Source organism: Gekko japonicus, unplaced genomic scaffold, assembly GCF_001447785.1.
Source record: "Gekko japonicus isolate JY-2015 unplaced genomic scaffold, Gekko_japonicus_V1.1 scaffold136, whole genome shotgun sequence".
In the NCBI taxonomy this organism is placed as follows: domain Eukaryota; kingdom Metazoa; phylum Chordata; class Lepidosauria; order Squamata; family Gekkonidae; genus Gekko; species Gekko japonicus.
The window spans coordinates 482,835-497,648 of NW_015177012.1; the positions used below are offsets into that span (position 1 = coordinate 482,835).

At 48.2% G+C, this 14,814-nt stretch overlaps 1 protein-coding gene across 3 annotated transcripts in view; it reads left to right on the forward strand.

Moving 5' to 3' along the window:
- The window catches only part of PEMT (phosphatidylethanolamine N-methyltransferase), a 109,638-nt gene that overhangs the window by 54,946 nt on the left and 39,878 nt on the right, over window positions 1-14,814 (forward strand). For all 3 annotated transcript variants that reach the window (XM_015427643.1, XM_015427644.1, XM_015427645.1), the window contains exon 4: window positions 10,360-10,505. In XM_015427643.1, the coding sequence (XP_015283129.1) occupies window positions 10,360-10,505 (146 nt within the window). The remainder of the gene's footprint in view (window positions 1-10,359; window positions 10,506-14,814) is intronic.

Sequence of the window (14,814 nt, forward strand, 5' to 3'; positions counted from 1 at the left end):
CAACCTGGAGTTGGCAACCCTATGTCCTTTCCTGGCAACCATCAGCCAACCTTTATCTGCCTGTCTGTCTTAAGTTTTACAAACCCCCCCCCCCCCAGCCTCTGCCTAGGGAAAGGGCAGCTGACATCATTCTCCTCTCCCCTATGAGGTATGTTATGCAACTGAAAATTCCAACTGCCTTGCGGGGGGGGTGAGTTTGAGGTGTGGAATGGAGTGAAGTCCAATCAGCTTCCACATGCAAATGACCTTGGAATGCTGGGCGGGACTGCACAAAGCAGCCAGTCAACCCAGCCAGTGTCTTCTGAGTGGCAGTTCTTCCGGCCTAACACTAAAGGGGCCAAATTTAGAATGTTGCGAAATAGAACGTTGCTATTCAATTATTATAAGGGAGAGATATTTATACCTCCCCCTCGCTTTCCCCCCCCCCTAATGGGAGACCCAAAGCATCTTACAGGTTGTTCCCCCTTCCATTTTATCCTCACAGGGTAGAGTAGGTTGAGACTGTGACTGATGTAAGGTCACCCGGCGAGCTTCCCTGGTGGAGTGGGGATTCGAACCCGGTCTTCCTGATCCTAGTCGGACACTCAGACCACTACAGCACCCTGGGCCTTAATTACCACTGGAATTGCTCAGCGGAGGACTTCTTGCTCCAGAGGGGAGCACTGCCGTTAGCGGAACGGATCCATGGGACTGAGCCCCTTTCAGAAGTAAAATAGGCCTCTTTGGTTCGTTGTGCATGCTGTGGGAGTGCCATTTTGTAAGAGTTTAATTGGCCCAGGATGAATAATATCTGGGTCATGTCATGTTGCTTACGAAACCTTTCGGGTCAGGCTGGCCAATCCAAGAAACCAGGCGACACTGCTCTTGGTGATACAGTGGACTATCATTATCGTATGTTTTCTGTCTGGCCTTGCAAATTCAGCAGGAGTCATATGCAGGCCAGAAAGCGTCACTGGATAAACCTGCCAACCAGTCAAATTGGATCAAGTTTTGCTACATGTTCAAATAGGGGAGATCTGGACACGAGGTTGCCATTTTAGATGGCAGCTTTGTGTTTATTGTTACTTTTTTAAGCTGTAAGGTAAAGGTAAAGGTTCCCTTGCTCGAAAGCCAGTCGAATCTGACTCTAGGGTTGCGGTGCTCATCTCCGTTTCAAAGCCAAAGAGCCAGCGGTGTCTGAAGACATTTCCGTGGTCATGTGGCTGGCATGACTAAACCCCAAGGCGCACGGAACGCTGTTACCTTCCCACCGAAGTGGTACCTACTTATCTACTTGCAATTTCTTGCTTTCGAACTGCTAGGTTGGCAGGAGCTGGAACTAGAGACGGGAGCTCACTCCGTCATGCGGCAACCCGGGTCTCGAAGCTGTAGCTCTGTGTTTATTGTAACTTATATTTTGGCTTTTATGCGCACACGCATGAATGCTACCTGTGTTCCTGATAAATCAGCTAACCAATTGAATTCTACATATTCCAATGGGGGAGATTTGGACACGGGGTTGGCATTTTAGACAGCAGCTTTGTGTTTATTGTAACTTGCTTTTTTGGCAGCAGCTCTGTTTATCATAACTTTTTTTCGGCCTTTATGAACACATGTGTGAATGCTACACATGTTGCTGATAAATCAGCTAACCAATTGAACTGGATTAAGTTTTGCTACATATTCCAATGGAGTGATGTGGACACAGGGTTGCCATTTTACACAGCAGCTTTGTGTTTCTTGTAACTTACATTTTTTTTGGCAGCAGCTCTGTGCATATTGTAACCAGTGTTCCCTCTAAGATGAGTTGGTGTGAGCTAGCTCACACTTTTTTACCTTCCTGCTCACACATTTTTTGTCTTAGCTCAGGAAGGATGGCTCCAGAGCAAACTAATTTATGCAGTAGCCAAATCACTTGCTCACAACTTTAATGCCAGTAGCTCACAAAGCAGACTTTTTTGCTCACAAGACTCCACAGCTTAGAGGGAACATTGATTGTAACTTGTATTTCGGCCTTTATGCACACACGCGTGAATGCTACACATGTTGCTGATAAATCAGCTAACCAATTGACTTGGATTAAGTTTTGCTACATATTCCAATGGGGGCGATCTGGACACGGGGTTGCCATTTTAGACGGCAGTTTTGTGTTTATTGTAACTTACTCTTTTTTTTGGCAGCAGCTCTGTGTATATTGTAACTTGCATATATCAGCCTTTACGCGCCAACATGTGAATGCTACACATTGTGTGCCACATTCTGGAAACTACTCACCCAGCAGGCAATGGGTACTGAGTTGCCCCAAGGCCAAGATTCCCCCTCCACCATTACAAGATCCTTTGACTGACAATGCCAGGAATTGAACTGGGTCCCTCAAGCGCAAGGCATGTGTTTTAACCTGCAGTGCTGCCCACATGACCTGATGCGTGGAACTCACCAAATTGATTCTCTGGACTGTTGAGCAGTGTTCCCCCTAAGCTGAGTTAGTGTGAGCCAGCTCACAGTTTTTTAGCCTCCAACTCTCACATTTCTGTCTTAGCTCAGGAAGGAGGGGCTCCAGAGCAGACTAATTCATGCAGGAGCCAAATTGGTCGCTCACAACTTTAATGCCAGTAGCTCACAAAGTAGATTTGTTTGCTCACAAGACTCCACAGCTTAGAGGGAGCATTGCTGTCGAGAGAGGCCAGCGGCTCCAATGGGTAGAACCTCAGGTGTTAAGACAGACCACAGACGCCAACTGATTCTGCCGGCTGGAATAATGTTTTGCTATTCATTAACGCGGACCCACCTGTCACGGCTTGCAAAGTTTATTTACCAGCTTGCGGCGGGGAGAGAGACCCGCCTGAGTTCATGCGCTGTACAAATAGAGACTCTGTTTAGGAAACAGTAAATTGTTACCCCGAGAGGAGAGGGTCCATTAGTGTTCGCAAACACTTCACCTCTTGGCCGCAGCCAGGTAGCTTGCCTGGAGGGGATGCTCATGGAAGTGCCGTTTTGTTTGCAAGAGAATCAAGGCATGAACAGGCAAGGGGGTGAAGAGGAGGGGTGGCACGTTTCCACAAAGCCCAGATCCCTGTATTTTCGCAGAGCTGCCAGCTTTGTGTGGGATCAGGTGGCTGGTTAATTGCTTGGGCTGATTCATTGTGGGGAGGGGAGTGAACGAAAAAAGAAATGGTTAAAACCAAACTTTCCTTTGTGCGACAAATGGTTGCTTTTCTTCCTGTGCTGAAAATTTTCACTCGCACCCTTGAAATCCCGTAGAGACGAGGTTTTCGGGAAGCGAACGCTCGTTTCAGTTTTATTGGTCAAGCGGGAGCTGGTCGATTAAAATCCCTCATAATGTCAGGCAGGGAGTTTTTATAAGTTTGCTATCATGACCGGATGTCTGACGGCCTGCTCCAGCAATGTTTAAAGTCTGCAGTAGAAATTTTTGGCCTACCCGACAGGGTGGGTGTAAGAATTAGTGTGTCAATGTCTGGGAAGCACTTTCTGAACACTCTGAGTGCGAGACAAATGCTCACGAGTCAATTCACTAGTAAGCTGCCAACTACACGAGGTGTTGTGATGATAGGACCAGGTTCAGGTTTAATTCACTTATACCCCGGGCTTCCTCCCTGATGGGGACCCCCAGGGCTATTTTTGGGCAGGAACGCACAGGAACGGAGTTCCGGCTGGCTCCCGAGTTGGCCACGCCCAGCAGGAACTCATTAGCATAGTAGGCCACAGCCAACAGCAGAAACTCATTAGGATTGGCTACATTAGGGGTGTGTGGCCTAACATGCAAAGGAGTTCCTGCTACAAAAAAAGCCCTGGGTTTTGACAATAAACAAGGTAAACAGAATAAGAAGGGAAAGGTGGGTGTGGCTGGATGACCACACTTCTGGTAACGTGGGGGTGTGGCCTAATGCGCTAATAAGTGGTGCTGTCAGGGTGTGGTCTAATATGCTAATGAGTTTCTTCTGCTGGGTGTGGCCTATTATGCTAATGAGTTCCTGCTGGACTTTTTCTACAAAAAGAGCCCTGGCGGACCCCAAGTGGCTTACGTTGTTCTCCTCTCCTCCTTTTTATTCTCGCAGCAACTCTGTGAGGTAGGTGAGGCTGAGAGAGGGTGACCGGCCCAAGGCCGCCCAGCGAGCTTCCACGGCGCAAGTGGGGATTTGAACCTGGGCTAGTCGAACACTAGTCCGACACTCTTAACCACGACACTGTCAGTTGTCAGACCTCTCCTGGGAAAGAGGAAGGTGGCCCCTGGAGAGATATAAAGACCATACACCCTTCGTATTTAATATCACTCCAGATATTAATTCACATAAAATCAATGCCTGTCCCAAAGGTGGACCCCCCCCCCAACAGTGCCTGCCTGGAAGTTAGCCTGGGAAACATATTTGGAAGTCATCAAAAAAGCTGACCTGCAGGCAAGTCTCTCCCGCCTAAAAGGAACAACAATGGGTTCTTAGGAACACTTTGAAGCCAGTTTGGTGTAGTGGTTAAGTGTGCGGACTCTAATCTGGGAGAACCAGGTTTAATTCCCCACTCCTCCACTTGCAGCTGCTGATGTGACCTTGGGTCAGTCACAAGCTGTGGCACAGCTGTTCCCGCAAGAGCAGTTTGTGTCAGAGCTCTCTCAGCCCCACCCACCTCACAGGGGGTGTCTGTTGTGAGGAGGGGGAGGGAAAGGAGACAGTAAGCCGTTCTGAGACTCCAAGTGAAGGGCGGGGTATAAATCCAATCTCCTCCTCCTCTTCTTCTTCTTCTTCTTCTTCTTCTTCTTCTTCTTCTTCTTCTTCTTCTTCTTCTTCTTCTTCTTCTTCTTCTTCTTCTTCTTCTTCTTCTTCTTCTTCTTCTATCATCAGTCACTGGGAACACACCAAGGCATGTTGTTTCGTAGACATCATTCTCCCCCCCCCCTAAATGCAAGCCCACATCTTTAGTGGCACTTGCTGGCTCTTCCATCTTATCTGGTCTCTGCTCTACCGAACGTGTAGGCTCCTTGAAGCGCAGGTCGCTTCTCTCTCCTCCACAGATCTGAATCTTCAAGAAGAAAAGGGATTGGATTTATGCCATGAAATGACGTGAATGAAAAGAAACTGGCCGAAATTTCACGTCTTGGCCTAATTCTTGTTTGTACGGGTCGTCTTTTCTCATAGCCCAGGCTGGCCCAATCCCGTCAGATCTCAGAAGCTAAACAGGGTCGGCCCTGGCTAGAATTTGGTTGGGAGACCTCCAAGGTATACAAGGGTCACAATGTGGAGGCAGCGCTGTTCGTCTCTTGCCTTGAAAAGAAGAGGAGAAGAAGAAGAAGAAGAAGAAGAAGAAGAAGAAGAAGAAGAAGAAGAAGAAGAAGAAGAAGAAGAAGAAGAAGAAGAAGAAAAAGAAGAAGAAGAAGAAGAAGAAGAAGAAGAAGAAGAAGAAATTGGACGAAGAAGAAGAGGAAGAAGAGGAGATTGGATTTATACCCTGCCCTTCACTCGGAGTCTCAGAGGGGCTTACCGTCTCCTTTCCCTTCCCCTCCCCACAACAGACACCCTGTGAGGTAGGTGGGGCTGAGAGAGCTCTTCTGAGAACTGCTCTGAGAGAACTTGTGACTGGCCCAAGGTCACGCCAGCAGCTGCATGTGGAGGAGTGGGGAATCAAACCCAGTTCTCCCAGATTAAAGTCCGTACACTTAACCAGTGCACCAAACTGGCCCTTCACTACCCGAAGGAGTCTCAGAGCGGCTTACAATCTCCTTTCCCCTCCCCACAACGGACACCCTGGGAGGTCGGTGGGGCTGAGAGAGCTCTTTCGAGAACTGCTCCTGAGAGAACGGCTCTGAAATAACTTGTAACTGACCCAAGCAGCTTGTGGGAAATCGCTCCAAGGCTTATTTAGGTAAAAGCTCTCTCTGAGGGCAGATCTGCGTGTTTCTCCCCCCACCCAAGCAATGGAAAGAGTCCAGTGGCACCTTTAAGACCAAGGCTTATTTAGGTAAAAGCTCTCTCTGAGGGCAGATCTGCGTGTTTCTCCCCCCACCCAAGCAATGGAAAGAGTCCAGTGGCACCTTTAAGACCAAGGCTTATTTAGGTAAAAGCTCTCTCTGAGGGCAGATCTGCGTGTTTCTCCCCCCACCCAAGCAATGGAAAGAGTCCAGTGGCACCTTTAAGACCAAGGCTTATTTAGGTAAAAGCTCTCTCTGAGGGCAGATCTGCGTGTTTCTCCCCCCACCCAAGCAATGGAAAGAGTCCAGTGGCACCTTTAAGACCAAGGCTTATTTAGGTAAAAGCTCTCTCTGAGGGCAGATCTGCGTGTTTCTCCCCCCACCCAAGCAATGGAAAGAGTCCAGTGGCACCTTTAAGACCAAGGCTTATTTAGGTAAAAGCTCTCTCTGAGGGCAGATCTGCGTGTTTCTCCCCCCACCCAAGCAATGGAAAGAGTCCAGTGGCACCTTTAAGACCAAGGCTTATTTAGGTAAAAGCTCTCTCTGAGGGCAGATCTGCGTGTACAGTGGGGCAAAGGGAAGAGCAGCTTGTGGAAATCAGTCTTGGTCTTAAAGATGCCACTGGACTCTTTGCCTTGCTACCTGGGTTGGGAGGGGGACACACAGGCTTATCTGCTTATGAGAGCCAGAAATGCCAGTTGACTTGCCGAGGCTCCATTGAAATACATTACAGCTCAAGAAGAGTTGCAAAGCAAATGTGGAGTGGATTTTCCATTAAGGTCTCTGGTCTCAAATACATTAGTGTGGGACTGGAATGACAGGCCCCACAGTGGAATGATAGCCCTTGGTGGAATACCCAATGCTCTGCAACTGGAATTGCAAAACATAGCTTGGAATTAAACTTTTTACATTTTTATTAACATTTCTTTAAGGTGTTTGGCTATCACAAATCAGCTCCACCTCAGTAATTGTCCTCCATGTCATCTCCTCAGTTCTCTTACATATTCATGAGGTCATCCCTTCCATAGTCTCTTTGAAAAATCCCAACCCATACTCTAACTAAGGGGTCTCCAACCTTTTTCAGCCTGCCGCACCTTTGTAATTCGACACAGTGTGGTGGGTGCAGCCACAAAATGACCGCTGCAAGGCAGAGCAGTCAGTGGTCAATGAAGTGGGCAAAAGTGTGCAAGTGTGCAGGGCGATTTTGCACTAGAGCTGCCTCGCGGCGCCGTTCTCCCCGACACAAACATGTCAATTTCACACCTGAAGTCGCGGGGCTGCATTTTGACTCGCGACTTCACCCAATTTCCTCCGCAGTTTCGTGATCCTGGTTTTTGATGTCTTCTTGGTGCTTGGGGGAGAAACAGTGGGAGGGCTTCTGGAGTCGTGGCCCTGCTGGTGGACCTCCTGGTGGCCCCTGGGTTTTGGCCACTGTGTGACAGAGAGTGTTGGACTGGATGGGCCCCTGGCCTGATCTTATGTTCTTATAAGAATAGGGCCAGGGCTTTCTCTGTAAATGTGTCTCTCTGCATGGTGTGGAGGTGGCTCTCCTCTTTAGAGCTCTTAAAACACAGATGAAAATGCCCTCTTTTGGGGTTTTAAGATAAGGAGTATTCCTTGTGAGTAGCAGTGATCTGGGATTGTCAGGGGGAACTTTGTATTGGCTGCTGTCCATAGGAACCAACCTGGGCTCCTGCTAATGGGAAAATGAGAGCTTGTATGGATGATCGAGGTCTGCACGCCTCCTGTGTGTGGGAAATGTGTGCTGCACCTCCACTTCATCCTATTTATGCAAATTCCCCAAGAAGTAGGTCCAACGCATGTACAGCGGAGGTGAATCAAAGGTAGGAAATGCACTCAGATGCCTTTCTCAGAGCAGGCCAAGAGCTGTTGATTCAGGGAATATCCATTTCTTTAGTGTTAGCTATATTTTTGGTATAGGGATAGATTTGTATTGGGTGCTTCATTTTTTTTTTTTTTAATTTTGTGTTTTTGTAGACTCCAAGTCTTGAAATGAGTATAGCAAAGAAAGCAAAAACTGATAGTGTTTGTATCATTGAAAGCTCTGTTGTTGTGTTTTTCTTTTAAGACAAAAGATGTTAATATATGAGTTGTTTTTTCTAAACTAAACCTCAGTATTCAGGTTAAATTGCCGTGTTGGCACTTTGCGATACATATGTGGGTTTTGGGTTGCAGTTTGGGCACTCGGTCTCTAAAAGGTTCGCCATCACTGACCTAGAGCATCCTGTGTCATGGATGATGTGATCACATCACTACTGGTGCAGGCCAGACCTGATGTCACTGTGCTTCTGCTGTAGAGTTATTGCCCAAATACCAGAGCCAGTTTCCGCCAAAAGTGACGTCAAGAACAATGCTGGCCTAGGCCACCCCTTGCTTCTGGTAAGTTCCCACCACTGGTCGTGGGGGGGGGGGGACTTGGCGACCCTAGTTTCAGGTCTGTACAGGAGTGTTCAGCACTGCTGGCAGGTTAAAGCATGGGTAGACAAAAAGGGTATGCTCTGTAACTTGGGTATTGGCAAATGTCTCTAGAAAAGTCTTCAGTTGTTTAGAAGATGGTAAGGCAGGCCGCACGGTCAAAGCAATGGTATTCCCCGTAGTCATGTATGGCTGCGAGAGTTGGACTATAAGGAAGGCCGAGCGCCGGAGAATAGATTCTTTTGAACTATGGTGCTGGAGAAGACTCTTGAGTGGAAGGAGATCAAATCAGTTAATCCTAAAAGAAATCAACCCTGACTGTTCCCTGGAAGGCCAGATAATGAAACTGAAGCTCAAATACTTTGGCCACTCAATGAGAAGGGAGCACTCACTGGAGAAGACCCTGATGCTGGGAAAGATTGAAGGTCAAAGAAGAGGGGGACGGCAAAGGATGAGATGGTTAGACAGTGTCATAGATGCAACGAACATGAAGTTGAGCCAACTTCAGAGGATGGCGGAAGACAGGAAGGCCTGGCTTGATCTGGTCCATGGGGTTGCGAAGAGTCGGACTCGACTGTGCAACTGAAAAACTGTGCAACTGAAAAACAGCAACAACAACAAAGGCTGGCCGCAATTCTATCATACCGGTTTCTTCCAAACGTCAGCAGTGCCACATCAGAAATGCCTTTTCTTCTTCTTCACATTCTCCCTCACGTGCAGAAATGAGGGATCAGCTAGCGACGAGCACAAAATTTGTGGACCTGCGAGAGAAAGCGCGCTCACAGCTGTGCGTGGGCTATTATCTGCAATTATCCTGTTTGTGCATAATGTTCCCCATTCACAAACACGGGGATCTCTTTAATCAGTAGGATGCCAATTGGAATCATGTTTGCATTTTGCATGAGCAGTTAGCTTAATTGCACAAAATTGCGCACGTTCAATTACTGGGTGTCTTCCCCCCCCTTCTAATGAAGTCGCCAGTAATTCGGAACCTGCCTGTTAGGGACACTTATCCACAACAAAGAAACGTCTCTGTTACATTTGTGTCCCACTGTTTTCCCAAGGAGTGTGAGGGATATCTGTGGCCCTTCCCAGCATTATTAAAAAAAAAACCTCTAAGAGAGTTACTGGCCCAGGGTCATCCGGTAAGAATTTCCAGGGTAGCTTCAACTGGGGTAGGTCTCCCGTCTCCTAGTCCAGGGGTCCTCAATAGGGTGCTCGACAAGGGTTTTTAGAAAGTGGGTGGGACCCAAGAGTCTGGCTGCACCTCCTGCAGCAGCCATTTTGTGGTGGCCATTTTGTGGCTGCGCCCATTATACTGTGGCAGAATTCCAAAGGTCCCCCCAGGCGGAAGAAGACTGGGGACACCTGTCCTAGTCTAATCTGTACACCACACCGGATCTGAATATTTTTTTTATCTTGGAGTAGAAAAGCTTGGATATTCACAATGTACCTCAGTATGCAAAATGCATCATTTACGTACAAGTCTGTAAGTGTGATCCTCAAATTATGTCAAACTCTGCTTAGTTTTCCATAGTTGCGGAGAGGGAGGGAAATTCTTGCGGGGTGTGTGTGAATGGCTGAGTGTGTGAACCGCACTATCAACAGGCGTCGTAACTGTTCCTTAGGACACCTCCCTCCTTGAGGGACGACCTTGAAACCAAAGCTCTGCCAGCTTGCTTTTGTAGATAATGGGATAGTATGTTCCCAGGTGTATGGGGGGCTAGTAACACAAGTGCTAGGCAGGATGGCTGCGAAGTGTGATTGGTTATTCTGGGGGGGTGGCTTTTGCACTGTCTATATCTTCGGATTTTCCTGCCTGGACCTCAGTTCTGACACAGCATTGTTCTAGCCTGGATCATGATGATATCTCAATAAACAAATCACTGTCAAAGAGAGAATTGTTGGGAGTCTCTTGTCCAGGAGTCTGACAATTACCTTTTTTTTTCTGGCTGCATTTTGTTTAACTCTCTGCCTTTGAAGGGGTAGTGCTGCTGGATGAGGGTTCTCCTTTCCTTTCCCCGTAGTTTTGAGGAAGCCATGAAGAGGCAGCCCAAACTGGAAGCTCTGGACTCCCTTCCTGGCTACTATGCTGGAGCCGGACTCGTGGCAATAGGCGTTGTGTTTGTTCTCTCCAGTTTTCTCGCACTGGGCTTTGTCGGAACATTTCTGGGTAAGTCAAAGTTGGACGTGAATTTCTTCTGTAATAGGAAGGGGCCAAAGTCTTCCAAGACTGGTGTTTTCTTTGCGAGATCATTGTCCGATGCGGCATAGATCTGTACTGGTAAACTAGATGAAATTCCTCGCTTTAGGAGTACAAATGTAGGGAAACAGGAGGTGTTTGCAGCCCCTTTTATTTGCCAGAGAAATGTGGTGGGAAAGAGGACGTTTGCAAGGGAGAACTGGTGAGCAGTACGGGTGGATTCACCCTAACGCCAGCCACCAATTCTCCCCTGCGAATCCTCCCCCTGAGCAACTCTGGAAACGGGGGGGATTCGGCGTCAGATCTCGGAAGCTGAGCAGGGCCGACCCTGGGAAGTACTTGGATGGGAGACCTCCAAGGAATACCAAGGCTGGGAGGCAGGGGCAAGCCACCTCTCTGATATCTCCAAGCCCCACTAGGGGTCACCAGAAGTCAACTATCACTTCCAGCACACACACACATACACATGCACAATACTCACAAAAAAAGTGGACTGATCTCCAGATATGCTCCTCTCTTCCACCTTGATGTTCTTAACGCCCGTTGAGCTGACGGACAGCTCTGTTGGATGTTCGGACCGGTAGCAGAGGCCTCAATCCAGCAAGCAGACGCTCCCGATAAATGCAGGGAAAGCTCCCGCCAACCGGGTGTGATTTGTGCAGACAGCTGGGTGGCATGAAGACCCCTCTGTTCGGCATAATGTGCACGTAGGGGCTTTTGATTTGTTTAATATCTGAAGGAGGATCAGAAAAGTGCAGGGGTGGGTGAGGAGCGGCTGGTGGGCCTCCCGTTCGGAGAGCCCCTTGGGATGACACCGAAGCGTCGCCAGAGTGTCAGAGTGCTTTACGGCAGGTGTGAATCATCCGGGGCCTGGATGACAGGCAAAACAGGTGAGTCAGGATCACAGGCGCACCTTTTTCCTTCCACCGTGTTTACATGGCGGTTTACAGTCATGCACTTTGCCCACGCGGGGCAGCGTGCATGTTCGCCACCCATGACGAGAGCCAATTGTCACCCACCACGGTGGGGAAGGTCGTTAGGGAAGGCAGGAAGGGGATGTTTCATCATGCCCCATTCTGGGACTGCTAAGACTCTCAGAGGAGGGGAAGGAGGCGTGCAGGATTTCCATGAAATAAAAAAACAGAAACAATACTTAAAAAAAAAAATTAGCTGCTCCTCTCTACTTTGATTTCTAGAGTCCAAAGACACCTTAAAGACTAACAAAGTTGATTAGGACAGCAACTTTCATAAGTCAGATTCGCTTCATTAGATACACGACGAGTTCCTCTATTATGCGTATGCATTTATTTTTTAGGTTGTCTACGGGGTGTGGATGCATAGTGACCATTGCTGCCAAACCCCAGCTGGGGCCCGGAAACTCCCCCTCCCCTAGCTGGTGCTCTTGCCACGGACCAGCTGGCCTGACAGGGGACCAAGCCCGGTGTGGCAGTGGTGACATGGCGATATGACTTCTGGTACACACCGGGAGGGACGTTATTGTGCTGCCAGCAATATGGGACACTCTGGTATTTGGGGGAAAAAAACCTCTATGGTAAAAACTGCTTCTATCATAGAGCTTTTGCCCAAATACCAGAGCCTCCCACATTGCCGGTGACACGATGGCATCACTTCCAGTGCACACCGGAAGTGATGTCGCTCTGACAACTGGGTAGGCCTTCCCCTGCTGCCAGTAAGTCCCCCTATATAGGTAAAGGTAAAGGTTTCCCTTGTTCGAAAGCCAGTTGAATCCGACTCTAGAGTTGCGGTGCTCATCTCCGTTTCCAAGCCAAAGAGCCAAAGAGCCAGCGCTGTCCATGGTCATGTGGCTGGCATGACTAGACGCCGAGGCGCATGGAACGCTGTGACCTTCCCACCTATTTATCTACTTTCAATTTCTTGCTTTCGAACTGCTAGGTTGGCAGGAGCTGGGGCCAGAGACGGGAGCTCACTCCATCATGCAGCATTCGGGTCTCAAACTGCTGAACTACTGACCTTCCGATCTGCAGTTCAGCATCTTAACCCCCTATATAGATAACACTAAATACAACAGGACCACAGAGATACTAAATACACCATGGAGAGAACGAATTGCTCAAGGTCAAATACCACTGAAAGTGTTACTTAAAGGCACATGTCTCAAACATAATAAATGAGAAAATCATTCATAGAGATTAAACTATAAATATTTTAGTATGATCCACATGTACGTATTGCTGTTTAAACACAAAAGCTATGAAACAAATACACAAGTCTAAAGAAGCCTTCCCAAAGCAAGACCAGTAAATGGACTGTATGCAGTCCTTGAAAACACTGTAATCTTCTGTGCTGTTTCAAACTTTCAGGTCTGCAGGGAGGCCAAGAAACCAGGCTGACGTCTTCTGTCAGCCGAGAGAGTTCCGATTCTACTTCTTCAGAGCCAATATATTCTTACGGAACCACACAGTTTACATGTTTTGCATGCCTTATCACACTCCCACAAGGGCTTGTTACACTCCTTATGGCAAAGTGGTTCTCCAAGTATTTTCAAGGACTGCATACAGCCCATTTACTGGTCTTGCTTTGGAAAGGCTTTTTTATATATATAGATTGTTAGAGTTGGAAGGGACCTTGCAGGTCATCTAGTCCAACCCCCTGTACTCTACAGGGGCATAGCCGAAAGATAGCCCTACAACATACCCAAGAGATGGTCGTCCAGCCTCCGCTTGAAAACATCCAGCGAAGGAGCATCCACCACCTCCCGAGGCAGTCTGTTCCACTGCTCAACCACTCTTACAGTTAGGAAGTTTTTCCTGCTATTTAGCCGGTAATGACTCCCTTGTAATTTCTACCCGTTAGATATAGTCTTGCAATCCGGAGCAAGAGAGAATAGATCTGCTCCATCTTCTACATGACAGCCCTTCAAATACTTGAAGACTGCAATCATGTCCCCTCGAAGCCTTCTCTTTCCCAGGCTAAACATACCAAACTCTTTCAGACTTTCCTCATAAGACGGATTCCAACCCTCTCACCATCCTAGTTGCCCTCTTCTGGATACACTCGAGTTTGTCAACATCCTTCCTAAAATGTGGTGCCCAAAACTGGATGCAGTACTCCAGGTGAGGCCTGACCATAGCAGAATAGAGCGGAACGACCACCTCCCGTGATCTGGACACAGGGTTTCTGTTCGTGCATCCTAAGATTGCATTAGCTTACTTCACAGTCACATCGCACTGCAGGCTCATGTTTAGCTTTATACTTGTGTATTTGTTTCATAGCTTTTGTGTTTAAATCAGTATTTACATGAATCAAAGTGTTTCACAGGCCGCCGCCATACCAAAGACAAGAAATATTCTCACTCCTGAAATCTTGCAGGGCAGGAGATCCTGTGACACCAAGCCACTGAAACATCTGGATGAGTCGGCAGAACACGGCGGTTGGTTTTGAAGCGAGCAGTCCAGCGTTCCCTTTGCAAGGGTACGGCGAAAATGCCCAGCAACCGCTGTGCCTGTTGACTTAAACGTAGGCTAAATGGTTGCAGTGGACGGTGAAATTGGTCATACGAAGCCGCTTTCTTCTGCCCACCCAATTTCCTTCACAGTGGTGGCAGCTGAGGCCTCTATTTTACACCAGTCGGATATCTTCACTTTGAGCTCATGTTAGGCCCATTTTCTTTCCTCAGTGCGGGCTAATTTCCCCCCACCCCCGAACAATCAGCGGGACAAACTCTCCCCCAGTATTTTCTTCCTCATTGTTCCTCTACAATCAGAGCTATTGTGCTGGGTTTCGGCACTCCCAGGAATCCTAGTTTTCTTCAGCGTGTCGTTTTCCACCATGCGGCTTGGCCTATTTTTCCGCCGTGCTTTGGGGTGAATTTGAGCTTCGAAGGAGGTAATGAGGTTTTTCGTGGCAGGGGGGGGGGGAGGGAGGAGGGGAAGGGTATGTATGCGAGGCCGCCTGCTTCAGGTCAAGAGTGTTTTTGTTGTTGTTTATTTTCCTGGCAACCCTTGAATAACATGAATGAAAACAAACTGGCCGAAATGTCATGTCTTGGCCTGATTCTTGCTTGTATGTGTCGCCTTTTCTCATCAATAAGTTTAAAAGGCGCCTTTACCTGGATAGCCTAGGCTGGCCCAATCTCGTCAGATCTCAGAAGCTAAGTGGGGTGGGCCATGGGTAGCATTTGGATGGGAGACCTCCGAGGAATACAAGAGTTGCGATGTGGAGGCAGGCAGCGGCAAACCACCTCTGAACCTCTCTTGCCTCGAAAACGCTACAGGGTTGCGTTCGGTGGCAGCTTGAC